Raw genomic sequence first — 24008 nt, forward strand, 5'->3', positions numbered from 1 at the left:
TTTTAAGTATCTTACTTATTTTAACAGAGATTTACAAAATTGTAAAAAAAGAGTAAATTCCTCCCCGCACCTACACTAAAAGAGAACTTTGAGGTATTTGAGTGCTATGGAAAACATTGCACAAAAAAGGATACAACAAGAAAGGATACACTCTGCATGACAGTATTACTGCAGTATTTACGCAGGAATGTTTCTAAAGAAGAACAGCAGAATGTGGTTTAATTTTACTTGATTCTCAGTATTGCATTTACACAACTTTTTTACTACCTATTACAAGATTGTTCAATAAAATATAGCTGTTTTGATCCCTTATCTGCAAATTAGTGAGAGCTCCACTCCCATAAGCAAGTGAGGCTCTTTACAAATCGAGGAACTATTAGGAAAATGTCAGCATTTACTGACCCATTCATTCAGTGGTCTGCATTTTACATAAGGTTCTGTTTTTCCATCAGCTTTTTTTTTTTTTCTTTTTTAAATCATGCTTCCATCCAATGCAGTCTTTTAGGCTACCTCTCTCACTGGAGCCAGTAACCTTTGCAACATTAGCTTCTTCCATGCTCTCTCATATAGCTGGCATTTTATTTATATCAGAACTGTGCACCCAACTGTTCATGAAAACATTAGTTAGTGATGGGAAAGGGGAATTCCAGTCAATGAAAAGTCAAAACTGTATATTTTTCATCTTCTGGGAAGGCATGTGCATTACAGTATCTTCATAAAGCAGAAAGTAGTAATACTTAGAATAACTACTGTCCAATAAATTTAGCTATTTTTACAATTTAATAAAATAATCTGACACTAATAAAGTGCCATATAAAGTGGCACTTAAATAGTATGGGTGTATCAATTTACATTTGCTGTGTATACAATTCACATTTTACAGTATTTTTATTTTACTTGATTTACAAAATGTACTTATAAACCTGAATCTCCAGATTTCATACCATAGAAACCACTATTTTGCATCAAAAGCTAGTGTACCTCAAGTCATTTTGGCTCTTGGCAACGACAGAAGAAAATATATTCAAATAAAATTAGGGTTCATGTTTGTTATTCTTTAGCAGAAGCAAAACAATTCAAAGTTAATGAAACTCAGCCCTCCACTGTGCCACTTTGCCCGAGTTCTGTAGTGGCCACTTGTACACACAACAGTGTTATGTATTCCATGATACTTAGATACAAAAGGCTGGATTTAAATGCAGGTGTTTTGATTTTAACACAGTTTATTAGACTTTTAATGTGCTAACATCAAATCTAATCCTTTTACATTGTAAATAAAGCTCATGCAAGTATGACAGCTGACTCCAAAGTACTAACTCTGAATTGACCGTTAAAAACATGATTAGCGATCAAACCATGGTCTAGTCTTTTCTGTTTATATAATCTGAATGCCAATTGAAACTTGTAGTTAGTGCAGTCAGAAACTGGACTAATGACTTTTTTTTTTTTTTTTTTTTTTTACACACACACAAGGAATAAATTGGGAAGACTAGAATTCAATTATAGTACATTTTTTTTTCAGTGTTTAAAATTAATGGTTGCCAACACCCATTATCTTTTTTTTTCTGCACTTGTCACACTAAATAAAATAACCTTAAAACAATGGAATAATTCAATAAAGAAACAATAGGGAACAGATCTCAAAACAAAGCTTATTTGTGCCTTTATCCCTTTTAGAATAATTTAACCAAGTTTTATTTCTTTGTTTCTTTTCAACCCATGTAAGAAAATACCTGTGAACAGCATGTGTTTTTAATTTGATAAAATCAAACAGCTAACTTTGCCAAATGGAACCAAAGCTTATTCAAAAGTAGACTACACACCATCTCAATATTGCACAAGCCAGAAATTTCAGAGGGTGTCTTATCAACAATTCAAAAACATCAGAAATACCGTTGAAGGCAATATATAGGTTAGATAGCATGGCCTCCAGCGGACACAAGACATCTACAATAAAATGTCTATTTTAATAATTACTTCATTAGTGACAGCAGTGCTGAGCATCTCAAAACAATTTTAAGAAAACACGCTGTTATTTTTCCATCAGAAACAGCAACATTGAAGCTAATTTCATTTCAACTAACAATCATCAATAGACAACAAATTTAAACATAAGAACTTTCTGGAGATATTTTCACTTTTTGGAGATATTTTCTCAGATACACTCAAATTAAGACCTCATCTATACTAGGAAATAGGAACATCTTTTCAAACTAACATGATTCTAAATATGCTTTTGTTGGCAGTGTGGACAGAGATCCTAGGGATAACCAGAATCAGCAAACACATTTTTAATCACAACTGTCCATGTCCATAGAAAGGGCAAATCTTGTTTAACATCACATTAGCTAAAACATTTTCTAACACCATGCTATTTCCTAGACAAACAAGTCTTAAAAGGGACCTGCAATGATGCACAGATCCCACTGATTAAACATAGGGTGACCAAAGCAAAGACTCCTTGGGAGATGCCAGCAAGGAAACTAAAGTACTATTTATGGGGTTATAGCAATGAAGCGGTAATTGCTTCTGGAGCACGATCCTGAGGTGTTAGACTGGCAGCATCCTACGCTCTCCTATGTACCACAATCCCTTAAAGTTAACTGCAGGGTCAATGGCCAAGTTTCTTCAAAACTCCCCCCCATCCCACCCTTGCTGGTGGTTTGAGGACTGAATGTCAACACACATCAGTACTACAACTTGAGGACTGGGATATAGGCTCTATGATTCTAAAAGGGAGAAGTGAAATGTTAACATAAGTCAGAACTGACAGCCTCCTTGCATACTGGCTTCCTGATAGATTTCCTTTGTGGAATTCTCCCCCACCCCCACTATGTGCTCAAATAATTGACCTTTTTTTTTTTAAATCAGTCTGAATGTTCTCTTTCCTTTCTCACTAAATCTACTTACCTTTAGCATTGTTCTATCTTTTTCTTTTCTCTTCTTTGGAATCCTGTTTTGGTCTAGCAGATCGTGCAAATTGCTAAGGTTTTGTTAAGGACTACAAGTCCAAAGTATAAGTGATAATTGTTAGCAGGAAGCCAGAATCAATGAGTAGAGGAATACTAATTCACTAGAAGGTAAATAAAACTTTGGAGAATGAATGTTTTGAACGTATACGTAATATGTATGTACTCAATCCAACTTTACCTCTTACTCCAGTCACATGAAGCTACACTTACCCTTTCTTCAAATCAAATGGAACTACTTCACCACCACAACACTTATCTGCAGTTAAAAAGTGGATTATTTGCTGTGTGATCCATGATTTAATTGGCATATATTAACTAAAAAAACCACCTCTGAATTTAAACTTGTTACATCACTATTTTTTTTTTTTTAACCTGAATATAAAAACTTTGGAAAGGAACAGCTTGTTGATTTGTAAAGAGTTTGAGAGTGAGTCAGAATCTTCCACAATAATGCCCCTTATTCTGCAAACCAACACTTACACACTTGCATAACTTTAGTCAGTGGGGCTACTTATGTGAATGAGGTAGCACATGCATAAGTGCTTGCAGGACAAAGACATAAGTGGTGATTTTATTTTAAATCTTACAGTTATTCATACACATTTACTTTGTCTCAGAATGAAAGTCTAACCTGTAAAGTTTTAAATTATCACTGAAGCAAATGTGAATTACATGTAATTTTAATAAGAAATATCTATTCTTTTCTATAGTTATTTATGAAATACAGTGAGTTTATAAGACAGGAAACAAGAATTTCAGTAACTGACCTAAATTTAAAAGGCACTAAAATGAAAATGTTCAGAAAAGGATACAACCACCATGGGCTTTTCAAACAAAACATATCCATTTACTTCTTTTAAGGCTTTGGTAGCTGATTTTTCATTAGGGAGGCCAATAAAAGCCTGTCCTTTCATGCGACCTTCTTTCATCAAACGTATATCAAACCTAGAAATAAAATTGGGAAAGGAATGAAAGGTTTACCTCATCACCACCACAATTTACAATCGGCATAAAACGTCACATGCTGAAAGTTGAGGAGCGAATAGAAGTGGCAGCGATGCCTACATTCTGGTACAGACAGGGTTATGTCATGAGACACTGATAAGTTTGTCTGGAAAAATATACTAGCAATTTGTCAAAAATCACCATTAGAAGGCAGGACAGCAAGTTGCTGTACTACTACAACAAATACCGCATATACAACCAAACATTTAACAGATGAACAAGCACCTAGGACTTCAATCATTACAATGCTGTACACTCTGGCCAATCCAGCGACACCAGAAACTGGAATTCGGGTCTGTGTTCTAAAAGGCACAGAACAGGGTCTTTAGACCCAGATGTACCACTCCACTCACTAGGTGGGAGTTGTGCGCATACTGACTATATTATAAATGTTGCAGTAAAAAAAACCTATCCAGTCCTTCCCCACTGTTATGCGGTAGGTGTAAAAAAATATTCTGTTAATAGGTACACCACTTCCAGATAAAATACTTAAGCTGGGCATTTTGTACTGAACTGTAACTTTAAAAAAACCCCAAAACACACGTTTCCACCACTTGCTAACTGCAAACAAAAAATTTCTACTCTCCCCTAACAATTAAAATTTTCAGGCCAAAATGATTTTCTCCGCCCAAAATTAGAAGCAGACAAAGGGGGCTCAAAATGACTGCAACTTCAACTGTAGTTTTCACTATTGCTGTAAAAGTTAGTGTACAGTTTAATTTTACCAAGAATTGAAATAACTTACATAATTCGTTCAGTTTCTGATTGAAAGTCAACATATCTTCCAAAAATAAACTTGAGATCCTGAAATTAAAATGGGTGTGTAAGGAAAGACAGCAAACGAAGAAAAACAGCAAGACATTTTCATAAATCCTTACTCACCTTTTCTTGAACTTGTTTTGACAAATTCTTCACATAAATCCTGCAGTTTGGATCACCTGGCTCATAGTTTTTGAAAATGGAAAGTTTTTCCATTTCTTGACCAAGACAGAAAGACGGGGAAAAATAATCAATATGCATGTTATCTGACTTAATAAATCTTCATCTCACAGCTTTTTAAAACCTCATTTAAAAAAAAATTATACATTGTAACAAAACCAAATATCTTACAATATAAATAGTAAATTATAGACTATATAACAGTAATGTAACTTAATATTTTAAACAAAATATCAATATTTTTAAATTATTGATTTGTATATAATAGTTAAAATAGAATCTAATCTAAAGAAAATACCTCCTCTAGAAAGTCTGCCTTTTTCCAGTTCCCTTCTAGAAACAAATTCTGATGGTATTTCATTATCTTCATCATCATCTTCTGTGTCCTCTTTATCATTACAGCTAGGAGCTGGGAAGATCTTTCCAAATCCTGCATTAGTTATTTCTTCTGCAGTTGCATAAAGGTCTGAAAGTTGAATACAATATTGTACTCGATGTTTGTAAGAGCTGATTCACATTCCAAAAGAAGGGGGAAAGGGATGGACTGCAAGCCAGAAAATCCTGAAGTTTTAGAGGGGTTAAGTTCTGAATATAAGTCAAGATAGAAAGGCATTTTAGTACATACATAATGATTATTTGTCTTTTTCAGATGCATGAAGAACAATGTGTCCTAATTCCTACTTTGACAGAAGATGTCTGCTTCATTTAATGCTCCAGCATTTACTTTAGTGGAGAAGATAAACTCATGCTCAAATAAACTGGTTAGTCTCTAAGGTGCCACAAGTACTCCTTTTTTTTCTTTTTAGTGGAGAAAACACCTTTCAGCAAGACCCATTCTTCCCTCTTATTATTATTACGCTGTTTTATAAGGTTTTTTAAATTCTCATTTTATATTCCATAAGAATATCTACAGGAACTTCATAATATTGGGTAATAAAGCTATAAGAAATCTTTATGCCCCAGCACTATAAAGACAGTGGGGCAATATGAGCAAAGTGCACATTGGGGCATTACAGAAACTGACAACTACAGGAAGGCTGCTCTCTTCAAAGATCTGAAAAAGAAGCTGAAGCACACACCAAGTGTCTTGAAATGCCTCTTTACCCCATGTGAAGTCTTCAACATAATTTGTAAGATGGTTAAAAAAATTAAAACATAATTTGCTTCAAAAAGACAAGGATACTAAAACATCTTGTGTTGATGAGGCAATCTTAGAGCCTTAAAATCCCACCCCCATCCTGCCTTCTGAATTGAAACTGAACAGAGAGTCTTGTAAAAGACAATTCCTGAAAAAAGTGAAATTTAAGACAGCAGGTTTAGTGACTGAATGACATGCTACACTATGGTGAGCAGAGTGGCATTGCTATGGCACTGTAGCTATGCCACCATAATGCCATAGCATAGATGCAGCCACACCGATGGAAGAGGTTTTTCCATCGCTGTAGGAACACCGTGTCCCCAAGAGATGGTAGTTTACACAAGGTGTTAGGTCAGCACAGCTCTTCACCTCTGAGCATTGTAGCTATGTCGACCCAAAATTTAAGAGCAGACCAGGCCTTAGGGTTGAATTCCTTAAAAGAAAACTCACATTAAATAAATATAAAAATAAACCAGCACTATTTACAGAGCCGTCTTTCTCCAAGTCACAGAACATAAAAATATTCAACTCACATGTTATGTTGTCATCTTGCCTGTTCTTTGCATCTTTAAATATTTCAAATTATTTAAGAGAAGAATTTAAGGATAAGCATTCTTACCATTGTTTTGGTCTCTCTCTAAGCTTTTCTGAAGAACGTCCGGAATGTCTGCAGAAATTTGGAACTTAATTTTTTTATGACCTACAGATTGTGGCTGCTCAAACACATCCGAAGGTGATAGTGTAGGGTGCAGATTACTGTTTAAAACAACAATATGTCAATTTCACTTGAAGTTTAAATGGTCAATGGAACAGGCATGGTCAAACAAAATATATGCATCTTTTCCAACTATATTTCATGCTGTTTACCGTTAGCACAGTAGTTTTCTGTTTCCAAAGCAACTTTAAACTTTAGACAACTTTTTGTGGGTTACATGTAGTTCATCAGTGATAAGACATGTTTAGTTGCCAAACAGCAAAAACAAAGACCAGAGATAACCTTACACTACAGGTAGACTCGCATACAAAAGAAAATTGTGTTAAGAGAAATATTAAATGGAATAATATGAGGCACCACCAAATGCACTTTCTTAAAGACTGAATGCCAAGAAAAATAAATTAGGCTTGTTTTGTGTCTCTATATAAAGGAGGATTGAAAAAATATTAGTTTTTTTAAAAAAAGCTTAGCTTCAATCTTAGGCTCAAAACTAGATGAATGCTTCTAACCATGACAGGAGTGAAGTTCTGGAACAGTCTTCCAAAGAGAGAAGCGGGGGAAGGAGGGGTGGAAACCTAAATTGTAGCATAAGTTTACAGAGGGGATGCTATGATAAAGTTGCCAACAATGACATATAGCCCATCCATGACTGCTGGAAATGGGACTCTAGATGGTGAGGCTCTGAGTTATTACAGAGAATTCTTTCCCAGGTGTTCAGCTGTTGGGTGTCACCACATCCTCAGGGTTTAACAGATCACCATATTTGGGGTCGGGAAGCAATTTTTCCCCAAGTCAAATTGGCAGATACCCAGGGGGAAGAGAGGGGAGCTTGCTTTCCTCCGCAGCACTGGATGCACTAGCTGATTTGATCTAGAGTAAATGGTGGATTCTCTGTAACTCAAAGTCTTGATATCAAGATTTGAGGACTTCAGTAACTCAGTCAGAGATTATGGGCCTTTTACAGGAGTTGATGGGTGAGGTTCTGTGGCCTGCAATGTGCAGGAGATCAGACTACATGATAATGGTGGTCCCTTCTAGCCTTAAAGCCTATGAACCTTTTATATTAGAAAACAGGTCCTCTCTTGGCTGGAAGATTCTCTCATGAGTGGAGAATAAATGATATAATGACATAACAAGAACTAAGAATGAAAGTTAAGCAAATGATTAGAGAAGCAGACTGTATAAAATTGTTATTTGGCTTCAATGACTAGTTAACATTTTGTGTAAAAGACATCTTTGTTAAATATTCAGCACCAATATCCTTTCAATTAGAGTGCATGAGCGCATGTTAATTGTGCTCTCAGATTCCGCAAGGACCCTTCAGCAATACTACGGAAGAGCAGACTTGACACCCCTGATGTTTCCAGGGCTATTTCTAAACCAGGATTTAAAGGTGTGATGTCAGATCATGTTAGCTAATTCACTTTAACTAACGACATGTACAATTCTAGTAAAGAAAGGGCAAGCTGTACTTTAGCTATCTGTCAAGTTAAAGCTTAGGCTCTCCCCTAGGCATTAATTGCACTATTTTGGCACATACTAAAGTACAACTTGCCTTATCTGAATTAGAATTTTAGAAGGTGTTAGACCAATTTAGTTGATACTGTTTAAGTAGAAAAAAATATTTTAAACCACAATAATCCCTGCAATCCACCCCTCCAAAACATCCAGGCTTTTATCTTAAAGCAGCAGAAAAGGGCACAGCACAATTTTTGAAAAAATATTTTGCAACTCATCTTTAACGACCAATTTCTTAAATCACCAGGACAAAAATAAGTCTAGACTAGTTTTTCCTCAAACAAGCCAAGAAAATTAAGTGATTTTTTTCTTTCCTTCAGTTTTCTATTAGAGCTCTGCAAAAGCAGAAATGTCATATTATTTAAACGAGTCACAAAGCAAAAATATTAACAAGTGTCCTCTGCTATTCTAACTCAGTATAAAAATGTGCCATTTAGTTTTCTTCACGTGTGCAGGGCAAAGTGAATATACTTGTATAAACACATTTTTAAAACAGTTGATTGTCAGGAGATCAAAATAATACTTCTGTTTCTTAGGGACACAGTGGAATAAAATTGGAGATGCCAAAGCATTTAAACAAAATTATTATTTTCTGTATTTTCATATTTCTACTAGAGATGGCCTAAGCCTATTCAGATCCATGTTCCAGCCTTTAGCCAGAATGGGCAGAGGAGCAACCTGGGGTTCTGTTCAGGTCTATATCAAACTTGATATAAAACAAATTGATAGAAAAACAGATATGGTAGGGGCCAGAACAACAGTCTCAATAAAGGGTCCACATCTGTAGAACTGGCTTGAGATCAGGCAAAGCTCAAGTCTTGGAGATTTCAGAGCACGATACAAGTGTCATCTGTTCAGGGAAGTTTTAGTAACAATTGGAAGGGATCACCTACAGCACTTCATCTTGAAGTAAGACCCTCTGTATTAAAGGTTCTGAGGTAGAAAAATAAAAAATCCTGAGCCAGGCACTTTGTTGTGATTACTCCTTACACTCAATACACGATGAGCACTGCAGAAATACAAATAATAATACAATACCTGTGGGGAGCAGATGTGGGAGCATTCAGCAAGTCTTTTATCTTTTGCTTTTTTCTCACACTACGCTGCTTTGTAGATATTGGTCTTTTAGGCTGAATAGTGGCTAATTCCATCAATTTAGTCATTCTAAATTGGAAACACAATAAAGACATCCAAAACAGTTTAGTTTTTAATCTAGAGATGCCATTTTAGAAATGTAGCCTCTTATTTCTGACCAGAACTTCTGAAACTCAAATGTGTTGAACTGTTCTATTATATCCCACAAAACATTTGTGATATACTAGCAGAATGCAGCTACACATTACTTATATACAGTAAATAATATTACTGTAGAACATTTAGATTGATGAGAACGTGGATTATTAAAATTAGAGTAGTACTCAGACATGAGGAAAGAGTGTATAAAAACTGCCTAAATCGTTCACCAAAGTAAAAAAAGGTAAACTTACAAGAAACAGAAGTTTCATTACTATATTATGACTCATAAAAGGAAATCTTTACTCAAAGCTATGTTTAAAGTATTTGTTCTAATTAAGTTTAGTTAAATTCTTCAATCTTTCAAGGAATTTTAGATACTTTTAAATTGGAGGCAACAGATTAGCAATGGGAAATATTTTTAAAGACTGCCCTAAAGGCCTAATCCCACATAATACATGGCATAATGCATATAATACACGGCATAATGCATATAATACACAATCAATGTCTGGCCTTGTAAGTAAGGCAAGCCCTTGACACCGGCTTCAATGCAGGATAATAGTGGGGTGGAAGGCTAGAGAAAGTCAGCTTTCCACAAATGTCATAAAATAAAAGAGCCAATCCAAAATCAAAAGCAAGTGGCACAGCTACTTAATGAGAGGAGAACACATGCAAACAAGCTTTGCACCTCCTGCATCATATTCAGCATAGAGCTCTGTTAATTCCCCCACATATGGGACTGAACACTCAGCATGCAGGTGGGTAGAAAGCTGATATCAATTTCAGAGCATAGGGGAAAGACAGAAAATCTCATCTAACAGATAAGAGATCCACCCTAATAAATAGAAATTTTAGAAGAGGTGGGAGAGTACAAGTATACGGAAACTAGTCATGTTAATTTTTGAGCCACATGGCACATCCTTGCCCTGACTGACTTTCAGAGGAGTATTGTCAGCCTTAGGGAGAATATTAAGAACTGCAGCTTCTTTAAAATTTATGTCTGGAAAGGCCAACTACATATTAGAATAGCTGGGGCTATTCAAGTCACAAAATTGGAGCTTCTGTGGGCCAGGAGGCACAGAGGCTGATTTTGGCTGGATTGAGACCTACAAGAACAGCATTCCCCCCCACCCCCAAGCATGATTGGTTACTGATTATAATTACAAACCTCTCCTTTTCTTCCTCATCAGCACTTTCATATTCAGATTCTTCTCTGCTAGATTCCTGATCTTCCTCTTCTTCAGGCAAAGGAGGCTCCTCTGGAGGCAGTGGTGGGATAGGTGGCGGCGGCACAGGCGCTGATAAATATTCTTCATACTAATCAATGAAAGACATAAAATCGAAGTCTTTAAACACTCATTTTGGAAAAAATGTATGTTTTAATTTCTTCTGCATAAATAAGAAGCCTCAAATGTGATAAACTGGCAGATGGTAAAGGAAGCTTTTCAAAACAAGATGTTTATTGAGATCTACCCACCCACTCTTGACAAATTCAGTTTCATAAGGATTTTACATCAAACAATTCAAACTCAAAAATAGTAACAAAATACTTAATTCTTCAAATTAAAATTGGGAGTGAAGGGTGAGGGAAAGAAAAGATGAATTAGAGCACTTCAGAAACTAAGGAAGGAAAAACAGCTAGCTTCTCCAGAAGTTTTGCTTTTCCATTCTTAGTTTTGCAGACTAGAAAGGAGCATAGTCTGAGCATATGATCGGAAGCCAGATGCTCTCAAATTCTAATCTTAGCTATTATGCTGAATCTCCTTTGTGACTCTGAACAAGCCATAAGCTCCTTCCCTCTGTAAAATAGGGATAATACTTACCTACAGGTGTAGGAAGGATTAGTTATCCATTACAGAGATGAAATTACTGTAGGAATATTATGAGCAGTTTCCTGCCAAAATAACCTCAATCTGATAGGATTCCCAATGCACTTTACTGTAAAGCTTACAACCACTTGGATGAACAAACGTGGGGACAGTTGCACAAAGTGCTGAAGTCAATGAAAATGAAAACATTAAAGTGCTGAGCAGCTTCTACTGAGAGACTGAGTCTTTTGAACTGTTACTAATCTTTACCTGATCATAACATTCCTAGTATTTTATCCTGTCCTATAAGATGCAAAGGATAGTTTCAAAAATATCAGGGAAAATTCACTGGTCTGCTAAATTTACTGTGCATCATGTAACCTCCTGAAGAAACTACCCTCCCAATCCCTGAAAAAGCAGAAGGTGCTGGTGTGCCAGGGCAAGCTGTGGGATGTATTGGACCTGAGCTTCCTTATGCCTGATCCTGCCAATGGCATAACTTACAGTAAGCCCTCCGCAGCTCCAAAATCTGCTGGAGACAGGGTGCTAGCTCCCTGTATCCAGACAGAGTGGAGAACTGGGGCCACAGATTCAGGTCCTTCCTCGCTTTTTCCCTTCATAACACCCCCATTAAATCCTAGAGCCAAAGTGAGTGATTATGCGGTTTTCACATCAGCAGTCAGAATCTCATAAGAACTCTCTACAAATGCATAGATCAAAGAACATTTCATGCAATAGACTAACCATGTGATATTCAATTGATTTTCATGTTTCCTATAACTGTTACAAGATATTGTTTGCACTACCATAATCTCCATTTTAATGCCCTCCATTATTTTTGAAATATTCTGAAGATATTACCAAAAGGTCACAACACACTGGTTTTCATCTCATACTGTTGGAAAATTCAATTTTCCTTGCAACAGAAAATAGACATACACCTGTTTGGAGCCCATGCCAACACATCCAACAGGTGCACAAGTGTCTTATCAACAGCAAAAACCGATGAACCTCCTAGGACAAGGCACACATATTAAATGTAATATACAAAATTTCTTACCATGGGTGGTCGAGCAGTAACTGGTCCAAACGGTGGGGGTAGATTCATTTTATTCATAAGGTGCAGCACCTGAAATAAAAATTAAGTAACAATTCTCTTTATAAACAAACTAGTTCTTTGGCACAGTACTTTCTAACTCTTTAATATGACTTTTTAGTATTCTACTCAATTGTAAATCATACAGGTAAAAATATACAGACTTTTACAACAGCCATGTTTGTTAAATGCGGAAATGTTATCAGTACAGACGAGTTACTTTTATCAGTACAGTACTCAGAGTTACAAACACTTTGGTAATGGAGGTTGTTTGTAACTCTGAACAAAACTTTATGGTTGTTCTTTCAAACGTTTACAACTAAACATTGACTTCATACAGCTTTGAAACTTTACTATGTAGAAGAAAAAAAGATGCTTTCCCTTTTTTTTAGTATTTTACATCTAACACCGTACTGTACTGTATTTACTTTTTTTTTTTTTTGGGTCTCTGCAGCTGTCTGATTCTGTACTTCCGGTTCCAAATGAAGCGTGTGATTGACTGGTCAGTTTGTAACTCTGGTGTTCGTAACTCTGAGGCTCTAGCATATAAGCTATTTGCAATCTTCAATTTCCACTCCACTACGGGGGTGTCTTTTTGCAATTATTTTCAAATAGAAGTATACGTTAAAATGCAGTACAACTATAATAAAAACAGTTACTCTTATTGTTATTTTTGTTTTAAGTACTTAACACTTATATTGTAATCCATCAGCATTTGTACAGTAAATTAGCTAAGTACCCTGGGTGAGATCCCTACTTGTGTATACTGGTGTAGCTCCCCTGAAGTCAGAGCCATGCCAATTTACACCAGCTGAAGAGCTAACCCCATATGAAGCTTACCTTACGAAGTTAACATTCCACTATGAAGAAATAAATACTAAAATTAAAATGTAGCTAATGAGTTAGCAATGGAGGCCAGACACCTGACAGTGGCTAAGTACAATTAACACAAAGGGTTTGCTCTGAGCCAATTTACAGTATTGGGTACCAGAGTCAAAAACAGTACAAAGAAATTATCCAGTGGTGTCTTCAATGCTAGTGAAATTACATCCACTTCTTGCCAACTAAATCTTCTCTATATTTATCTCAACTTATTTAATAGTAAAATGTTAACTCATAGCACTGGAAAATCAAGTCTTAATTATCCACAGGAACTAAAGTAACAGCAGTATTCTATAGGATAATAGCTACTGTAGTATGTGTTACTTTAAAAAAAAAAAAAGGAAAATATTGGTGTTTGACTTGTATTCCTTTACTTTTCTCTTTCTTCACTTACCTGTACATAAAATTTAGGCACGCTTGCTAAGGCATTTGCTATATTTGCTAGGATTGTACTTGAAGGCGGTGGATATAGATATTTGAGGCAAGAGTTTATAGGAAAGGTTAGCCTGGGAAAAAATAAACATTGGAGAAAATTTTAAAAACCAATAAACCAGCAGCAACATCAAATAATCTTACATTTCTTGAACCCTACAGGTAAAATTAAAGAAATATTTAACTTCCGAAATACCTCTTAAAATACATCCTCAGAGCCACCTATGGTTAATAGAATACAGCACTCCATAAAATGCAGACATCTCAGCCAAAAAAGAGTATAGCACAAAACTCAACCTTGAATTTCAGAACTTATCTCCTGTCCAGAGTTATCATACTTAATGATACAAAACAAAAACAAATAAAACCCACTGGAAGGGATATTAAGCCTCATGTTTCAGGGCTTAAGCTGATCTCTGACTACTAGGATGAGACCTAACAAAAGGAGGGAAATAGATTACTCCATCATCTGTCTCCTGCAGGGTTCTTAACACCTTCCTCTGAATCATCTGATGCTGGCCACTATTTGAAACAGGATAGTTGGGCTTTGAGTCAGATCCAGTATAGCAATTCCTATACGTTAAAATATGCTAACCACAACAAACTCTAGACAACTTTGACTTTTCTTTCCTCAGTTTGTAACAATTACAGTGCACGCCCCCCCTCCGCCCCCACCAATAAGCTGTGTGTGGTTCAACATCCATATTAAATCTCCAACTCCACTAACCCATATGCACATATTTACATTATTAAAACATTAAGTAAGTATTTAGCGGATAGGAGGCTAATTCAGTAACTATACTATGCCAAGAATATAATAGTTAAGCAGCCAAAGAATCAGTACTTACCCATGGCTGGGAGCAATTCCATTCTCTATTTTAGGACAGCTTGGCTCTTTCCGTTCTCTCTCTTCTTCCACTGGTTCTTCTGGCCTGAAAAATAGATTAGTATTAAAGTTGGGCAAAACTCCATGAAATACGTAATACACAATGCCTAGAAGAAGAGTTTCTCTTGTAACATTCATAATTTATTTCAAAATACAATGGGTTAGTCTACTGGCCTTTACAACTTTTGTAGACAATGTATAATTAGTACTGTAATTATAGCACCTAGACCTTTAAGACTTGTCCTGAGCTCTTTAAAAAAAAAGAAATAAATTCAGGGTTAAATGCAACAATGTCATATTACCTAGTGCTTGGAGGTTTGTACAATACCAAAGTATAACATTATGATTTGAGAAATATTTCAGCCTTATTTCAATTTCTCTTCTTTTGTGTGTACAAGTCAAATGTTTATTTTATTCTGTGGTTGATTTTAATTTTATGTAAACACAAATTTGACAGACAAAAGCTTTTTATATATTGTATAATGTAAGTAGTCAGGCAACCAGGTAGTCAGATCTATTCTGATTTAAAAATTCCAAATTATATCTTGTGACCTGAAATCAAAAATTTAGAATTTTTAAGTCTTTCATTCTTTTACTTGATCCCCTTATGTGTCTTTGGAAATGAAGTATTATATAAAAGATTATGAGACCCAAACTATCACACTCCTTGGTTATATACTTACAGATTTAGAATGAATGGGGCTATTTTGAAGAATAATCATACATTTTTGTATCGTACTGAAAATTTTAAAAGTAATTTGATAATATGAATTAATCACTAAGGCCCAAGCCTGCAAGGAGCTCCATGAAAGGGAACTGTGCACTTGCGCAGGAGTTCCTCACAGGACTGAGGCTAGTACAGTCAGATTCACAGTGGAGAAGGGCTCAGAAAACCTCCCCACATTGCTATGTGCTCTGTTACAGTCCCACAGAGAATTGTAGCCCATGAGCTATGAGAAGTGAAAGATATTCCATCCCTAACATATGGGCCTTGTGTGGGAACAGTGGATAGCACATGTGGAGATCACTGAAGGACTGGAGACTTACTCTGCAATTGGAAACCAGTGGGACTACACATCAATTAGGGCAGTGGTTCCTAAACTTTTTCCTCTGTCGCCAACAACCCATGGGAGCGCTGGGTGAAGTGGAGAAGGGGCCCAGCTTTCCACTCCTGAGTGGTACTGTGACCTTATATGCCAGGTCACAATGCCCAAAGCAGGAAGCTGGCCCATCCCCAGGAGCCACCACTGTGGGGTGAGTGCAGGGCATGCTCACTCTCCAACCATCCCTCTCCTTCATGGATTGCCCTCTGCACCAGACCTGTGACCCATCTACAATCTTTCCATGAGCAACTGGTGAGTCAAGACCAACCATTTGGGAAACGCTGGATTAGGGTACTATTCTATATAATGGTGGCACAACTGGACCTGAAGTCAGTAATGTGGGCAGGATTTGGGCCCTCAGTCTAGAGATCTATTATTGTTCTTACTGTAGAAACTGAATTCAAATATGTTAATGTTTTTAAATGGACATGTTTTATTTTTTGACTGAAAATAAATGACAATTAAGATATTGTGAACACATTTTAAAAATGGTTTTTCTTACTGTTATGGTCAAAGTTATAAAAAACTCTAAACACGGAAACAAGCTATTATGCACATACATACCTTTTATTTTTCTCTGAGAGTGAAGGTTGGCTAAGAACATGAACATTGTCTTGCTCCCTTGCAAATTCAACAACTAAAGTGTGGCCTAAAAGTCTCAGCTGATGTAGTCTTGACAATGCCTTAAAATAACCACAATAGCAAAAAAGAATACGAAGATTCAGTTAAGTTAATAAATATAAATATTTAAATACATTCCAATAAAAATAATATTTTCATCATTTTTCAAGGCTCAATTTTTCTTCCTAACATACTGCCCCTTGCCATTTTATTATATAACCTGATTTTCACCTAAACTTCTATTATATATAATAGAACAGGCAGAAGCCTACCATAACACTTGCCAACCTGGGTGGAAGTTGGTTTTGGAAAGGGAAAGACATTAACTTGTATTAATTTTCTGAAGTGCTAAGTCAAGGCTGTCAACAGTCAAAGATTTAGTGATTACATGTTTTATTTTTAGCTTACAAAGATCAAGCCTCTTTGATTATAGCAAGTTATTTTTGAAAAATGTTGATATTGTATAGGTAAAATGACCCCTGTATCAATATTAGTAACACACTCATATACCCTTCAAATAAGAAAGCAAAATTTAATTATTAAACCAAAATCTATTCAGCTAATCTGTTGCTCTCCATGTAGAACTTAAATATTCTATATTTATTAATAGAACAATGATTAAAAATAGACTGGTAGAATACCTGGAAAAATCATGATATGATAGGGTCCAACCAGTACAGTTTCTGCAAAGGTAAATCAGCTCTCACCAATTATTAGAAGTCTTTGAATATGTCAACAAAGCAGTGAATGAAACAAAACCAGTTGACATAATGTATGTAAACTTTCAAGAGGCCTTTGAGGGTATGTATGTCTACACTGCAACACAAGCCTGTACCCCCCTGCATCCCAACCCTCTGCCCAGCCCTGAGCCCCCCCTGCACTCTGAACCCCTCATTTCTGGCACCACCCCAGAGCCTGCAGCCCCAGCCAGAGCCCTCACCCCCCACTGCATGCCAACCCTCTTCCCCAGACCTGAGCCCCCTCCCACTCCAAACCCCTTGGCCCCACCCCCACCACATGAATGTTGTTATGTGTCACACATCACCTCCATATTGGTGCACATAACAAAATTCATTCTGCACATGGATGTAAAAAATTAGAGGGAACACTGCCCAGGGCTCAGACCCAGGGTCCCAGGACACCACCGGGGTGGAGGGTCCGAGCTCGACTTAAGGAGAGACCCAGGGCCCAAGCCCTATTGCTTTGCAGCGCAGATACAGCCCCATTGACTTGGGTCCCAGGAGTCAGATGAAAGTATCCCAAAATTCCATGGGACAACTTCCTTAGTCCTTTCTATCCCAACTGTCTACAATCCACTCTATTAAAAATGGAAGCCACCCACCCTTTGCAAATGGCAGCAGCTCAGATCAGCATTCACCCATTTTCTTCTGATCACTGATCTGCAGGCACACTATCAGAGAACCTTCTCGGTTTGCAATGGAGCGCAATCCAATCAAACCTTTTGCACAGCGAGCTGCTTCTTGGTTGCGTGCAGGGCAGGCAGTAAAGTTTTCCCACAGTGCACCATGGTTAGAGCGCTAGAGCAGCCATATTTTGTGGGGGAGAGGGGACACTAGGGACTCTGGGATATGTGCCCTGCACTGTGGATGCCAGAGTCCTAGGTTTGAACCTGGGTTATAAAAGTCTTAACCTAGGGTTAAAATACAATGCAGACACTCAAGAACAGTGCACCCAACACAGCTTAGTGGACTCAAGTCCCACTAATCCTGGCTTTAAGTTGCAGTGTAGACGTAGGCTGAGAAATTTCTTCCCAAGAGGCTACTAAAGAATCTAAATAGTCATGTGGTGAGAGGGAAAGTATTGTCATGGATCAAAAACTGTCCAGGGAAGACCGAGGAACTTTTAACCAAGCTAGTCAACACAACAGCAGAAGTTGAATATTAATAATTGTAAACTACTCACTCACCTTATAGGATTCTAACCATATCAACTCAGGAAAATACGGAGGCCTCTACATACTCTATTTTATTGTACTGGTTGTAGATAGCATGGTTCAAATCTCATTGCATACAAAACAATGCTCTAGAACCAAGATTCTTGAACTGTGAATTTATGAAGCTCTGGCAAGTCAGCGAGCCTGTATTTTGGTGAGCAACTAGAGTTGATAACTAACATTTTTGTCACATTTGTGGCATGATAATAAAGAACAGCAGAGCCACTTGAAGCCAAGTCACTATTCAAATGACACATTCAACATCACTTTCTTGAAAATTATAGTATGCAGCGTGGCCTAAAACTGGATTCAGAAGAGCTGGATTCTATCTCTAACTCTTCCTCTGGTCAGCTGGGTGACATTGAGCAAACCACTTCACCCGTCTGTGCCTCAGTTTGCCCAACTGTAAAATGGACATAATGAATATTACCTCCTTTTCGGTGGAATATGAGATCTGCCAACAAGAAGTGCTATATAACATTATTATTACCTCTCTATCGTGTTTACAAGGTGCCTATCAACATGGCAACATCCCCGCTCTTATCAAAGTAGGGCAAAGATTTTTTCAGGGTGCAGTCCTGAATGTGCACACGTCACCACCTGTGAAGTCCTTCAGCAGACGTTCTAGCAAACGTTCAGTTGTAGTTGCACACACACTTATGTTTGCTATAACCAAACCTGTGATATAACAGTGTTTGTTTTAGTCTGAATAGCATGCATATACTTGAAAGAAGTTTTACTCTACTTTACTTTATTTTGGCATTTGTTTTGCATCTTTTTCCCAAACTCCCAATTTTGGGAGATCCAGGAAATGTTAAAAGTTAGCTGGAAACCATTTGCTAAAATATTTAATGAAAAGCCCAATACAAACCTTTCCAGCTGAATTTTCATTGGGGAAAGTAGCAAAAGCTGTATGTTTCTGGAAAACAAACAATTATTTGTTATAGTTTTTTTTAGATCAGAGTATGAGAGATCTCAGACATATAAACAAACTTTTGGACTACAGTTTTTTCCCAAAGATTTAGCACTAGAAATTACATTTAAATTAGATTTTAAATTATACATGAAAATGTCAAAGTTAATGAATTATTTGCAGGTTTCAAGTTTTCTCGTTTTTAGTCTACTAAATGTATGTTTAGGACAAGAGATGGATGACCAGGGAGTACATGGCTCACAAAAAGGAACAAGAGGGAGGAAAACAGTCAGCTCTGTGTCCATGAAGGCAATGGAGCTCTGCAAAGAGGTAGAGGGTTGTGGGGAAGAAGTGAAGATTTGCCAATGTAAAATTAAAGCATGCTTAGTTTGTGGCCAAGCAGATACTGGGGACGTTTATCAAGCCCTGATTTTCACATGAGTATATCATCTCTAAGTCATCATAATTGTATATTAGACATATTTTATGATATAGGCTTTTCTGGTGAATAAAATCCAAGTCAACAGTGCCAAGTGGTGGAACATCTTCATCAAAGTAATTCTTACGAACACTACTTTCCTGTTACAAAGGCAACATCACACCTAATGCTATGTTCTGAAATTTGGGAGATTTTTCTGCTTATTTTCTAGCATAGATGATTTACCTCTTTTTCCTAAGTACAAGCCACTTGTTCCAAAGTACCGCCTCAGATTTCAAATCTGAAACAAACTATCATTTAATTAATAGTTTAGACTTCAGCCTAAAGTTGTATTAGTTGGCATAATTTTATATGTATATACTGGAACCAAATTTTATTATAGTTTATTTTGGCATTTGTTTTCCATCTTTTTACAAAGATCCTGAAAACACTAAAAACACAGACTTAACTTTATTTTCCCAAGTAGCTCCAGTAATTGAATTTTAGACTGAGGTTTAAACATTATAGTCTGTTATAGTGAAAAAGCATTAAGGATCCAACAGAAGATAATAAAGAAAATTTATATTTCAAGATGACAGACCAAGTATATAATAGGGCATTTACTACATCCCGGAATGAGCCCCTCTATTGTGGAACTGTCCAACATAAATTAAGTGCACTAGTTCAGGCTTTTAAATCATCTTGCAGTTTTTTAAAAACAATTTGGCTTTGTCACCTCTAACCAACAGTCCACACATCTTGGATGTCTGGGAGATCTGAAGCATCCACTTGCACCATTACAATAGGATTTTGTAGTGACAAAAATTAAGTTAGTGTTTGAAATACCTTTATTTAATATAAAGGCCATTCTCAGATTTCTGGTTCAATGGGGTTTGACAACTTTTAACCCCAAACTGGAATCTCTGTTTTTACTCCTATAACCCTGAAGGCTAACCCCACTATACATCAATAAAAACTGAAATTATGTGGTTATTTTCAGAATGCTTTCATAACAATATTGGGCATGGAAATCATATTGCATAATTTTGGTGTATTATTTAGGGTTGAATCAAATCTTCTGTCATCCATTTATCATTGTCACAACAAAAGCTTGATCCTGAAATAAGCTCTATGTGGACAGACCCCTGCATCTATCTGGAGGCCCACTGAAATCAACTAAGCTCTGTGAGAGAGCCAGTCGGGAATTTTTCAACATGTTTTGAAGTTTTATGGGAACGTAACAGTTTCAACAAAACTTTAGTTGGGTCCAGGATGGAGAGGTGGGAGGATGCCCGAGAATAACCTAGGGAAAGTGGCGATTAGGGAGGGTGCTCCGCTGCACTGTGGGAGACGCAGGTCCAAACCCCTGCTCTACCAAGGGAGCTGTTGCTCGCTGTCCAAATTACATATGCAGGGACTGGTACCTGGGGCTCTAGCCCCAGCGCCGCCGAACCCCATACAGATCTAATTCTGCAGCAAACAGTTGCCAAGAGCCGGGAGGTTCCGCCTCAAACATAGTTATTACGGAGCGGCGCCGAGGCGGCCGGACAAGAACAAACGCGTCTCTGGCACCAAGAAAGGGGAAGGAGGGGCCAGTTCCCCCCGCGGGTCAGGCACCCCGCCCCGGCTCCCTTGCGGGGGTGGGGATGCCGAGGCTCTTGTCCTCTCCCCGGACCGGAGACGGCCCTTCCCCACCCCCTCGGGGGCCGAGGCTTCAGGGGAACGACGGGAGAGGTGGAGCCTCCTCTCGCAAAGACGGCGCCGCCCGAGCGCTGGAGGAGGGGGAGGGGCTGGGGGTAACCTCACAACCTGCCCCGCCCGTATCAGACGCTACGGGGTCACCCTCCCTCGGGAACCCCCCGCCCGCCCGGCCGCTCCCGCTCCCTACCAGCCGCCCCTGGTCGGACAGGACCCGCACGGACGCGGCCCCGAAGTGCCTCAGCAGATCCTCCTTCTCCGCGGCCGTTAGGTCGGCGGGCAGGTGCCGCACCAGCAGCGTCCGGCTCCGCCGCCGCCGCCCCACGCACGGGGGCCCTCCCCCTGCCGCCGCCTTGTCCTCCTCAGAGCCGCCAGGGGCCGCCATGCCGCGGGGCGGGGGTGTGGGACCCGGGGTCGGAAAGGCCGTGCCAGCCCGGCCGCCACACCCGGGAACGGCAGCTACAACCCTCGCGAGAACGCCCGGGGTGAGGGGCGGGGAGTACAAACCTCCCGAGAGTCTCTGCGCTTCCGGGTTGTTCCGGCGCGCGCCCAGGCTGCCCTCGCTCGGCTGACGAGGGGGCGGTGCCTTGGGAGGCGGGCACGGAGCGGAGCCTGGGCGGGGCTGCACGGGTTCCGGGGCTTCGCTCCCCTGTTCCCCAGCCTGGCGAATCGCGGCTGTGGCTGGCTCGCTGACTCCCCCTGCGGGCGCGGTGCTGCGCTGCGCAGTACACGTGGGTCCGAAGTCACTTCGCTTGCAGAACGCGTCCACACGGAGCTGTTCTGGGGCAGCTTTGCTCCGCACAGTTATCAGTTCCCCTGTGTAGACACGCCCTCCGCGCCGCCTGCTGGCTGCTTGGCGCTGAAAAATTAGATCAGCCTGGCTGTGTTGACCAGACTGTGAAGAATGTTGAACCCTGTCCCTAGCTGAGTCTCCTACTTAGGCTAACCGAACTCCTGAGGTTCTCCCCACGGGACACAAGTGATCCAAGATGGATTCCAAGCGGGGGGGGGGGGGAATTAAACATCAGTGTGCACCACACTAAATCACTGTCTGCATGTGTGCAAAGCAGACATAAGTACCAACCAGGTATTGCCTGCAAAAGCAAACATCTTTGAAGAGTACATATGTAGCAGCGTGCTTTTCCGCACACACCTTGGGCACATTAGGCATAGAGATGGAAATAATCCCCAAAAAAGTTATCATGGAAGGAATGATGGCAGGTCATTTTAGTAGGGACGACAGGTGAAGGTATGGGTAGATGGTATGTCACAAATCACTGGGAGGTCAGCTGCTGAATTTGCAAAGCTGGTGGTGGCTCCAGAAGGCTTCAGAAAATTCTGCTATGCTAGTGTCTGTGTTCAAACATGGATAAATGACCTTTACTTACTCACTTTTTCTCACCAAGGCAATAGCATTACAGCATTTTCAGAGACAGCCAGAACTTTGAAGATAATCGTGGCCTAGGAAATAGGTCCAATGCATGGCCTGTAGCAATATTAAGTCTGGAGTATTCCCACTTTCAAAGTCTCTTGGAAATATATGGTCCGGCATCCAGCTGCTGTGGGTGGAAGGGAGGGAGGTGTTGCAAAGACACATTTGTGATGGTTTTATGTCTCTGCATCCTACTTCAGCCTGTTTATGTTGGCCTGAATTTTAGTTTGTTCCTAGGTCATGGTGCAGGAGAACTTTTCATTTAGGAGAAACTTGAATTGGTCTATCAGGTTTCTAGGCAGAGCAAACTTCCCAAATTCATCCCATGTAGCTCATTAATTCCAGTCACTAATCTGCTTCTCAGTCACCAGACAACAAAACAGTTCCATGGCACCAATGGATGATTTGCTCCCAGAAGCCTGGAACAACTGTTCTCTCTTCCACTTAGGGATCTCAAGCAAGTTCACATCTTCCAGTGCTACCACATACTAAAAAAATGTTAAGACCGTCATCACTCGTACTGGTCTGCTGTCCCACATCTTTCCCCTTCTAATTGCACTTGCCATTGTCCTGATGAGGAAGAACCCAGAGACCGGGCAGAGACGTGCAGAGATGGTGAATGCATACTAAGGAGATAAAAGTTAAAGGGGAGAAAGTTTACATTATTTTTACCTTGGATATAAAAGTAATGTACTGATTATTTGCTTCTCAGGATGTTTACTCTGAGGCAGTTGGACTGCCAGTGTTCATTTTTACTGTTTACTTTATGGCAGCTGAGTTTCCAGCATTGTTCACTTTGAATAATTTGCTTTTCAATCCCTTGCTGTGTGAATACTTTGACACCAACAGAGAAGGAGCAGAACTTCCAAACACACATTTTAATGAAGAATCAGCTTGACAGTACACATGTGAGATAATGTCATATAGAAACACAGACAGTGCAGTAGTATTGTAACATTGTATTCAGATAATTTCACTTTCCTCTTCTTTCATTTCTCCCTTCAACCTAGGGATAGTAAAGGTCACTCGTTCCACTCTGTATGTCCCACTCCTCCCTCCCCCTCCCCTCGCATTTAGTGATGCCCATATTAACAATGTACAGAAGGGGATCAGATTAACATTATCCTAGCAAAACACATGTTTGTGATTTCAGCTATAAATATTTCCTCCCATTTCAGTCATTGCCATGCCAACCCATGACTTTACCTGGAGCCTTCCAGGCCCCTTATCATAGTTCTTCTA

General features: G+C 38.9%; 1 protein-coding gene across 2 annotated transcripts; it reads right to left on the reverse strand.

Moving 5' to 3' along the window:
• Positions 1–564: 564 nt before the first annotated feature.
• Positions 565–21734, reverse strand: RNPC3 (RNA binding region (RNP1, RRM) containing 3). Of its 2 annotated transcripts, XM_074961232.1 has the most exons (14): positions 21525–21734; positions 19177–19224; positions 16295–16413; positions 14590–14673; positions 13704–13815; positions 12392–12460; positions 10692–10840; positions 9326–9451; positions 6674–6810; positions 5215–5382; positions 4860–4954; positions 4723–4781; positions 3785–3917; positions 565–2983 (listed from the first exon to the last, which is right to left on the reverse strand). In XM_074961232.1, exons 1-14 carry the CDS (start codon positions 21717–21719, stop codon positions 2924–2926), a joined length of 1554 nt encoding a protein of 517 aa, XP_074817333.1. In that variant the 5' UTR covers positions 21720–21734; the 3' UTR covers positions 565–2923. The 2 variants fall into 2 exon arrangements, with proteins under 2 accessions (XP_074817333.1, XP_074817334.1); XM_074961233.1 differs by lacking the exons at positions 565–2983; positions 4723–4781.
• Between the last annotated feature and the right edge of the window lie 2274 nt (positions 21735–24008).

Source organism: Natator depressus, chromosome 8 (genome assembly GCF_965152275.1).
Source record: "Natator depressus isolate rNatDep1 chromosome 8, rNatDep2.hap1, whole genome shotgun sequence".
NCBI lineage: Eukaryota > Metazoa > Chordata > Testudines > Cheloniidae > Natator > Natator depressus.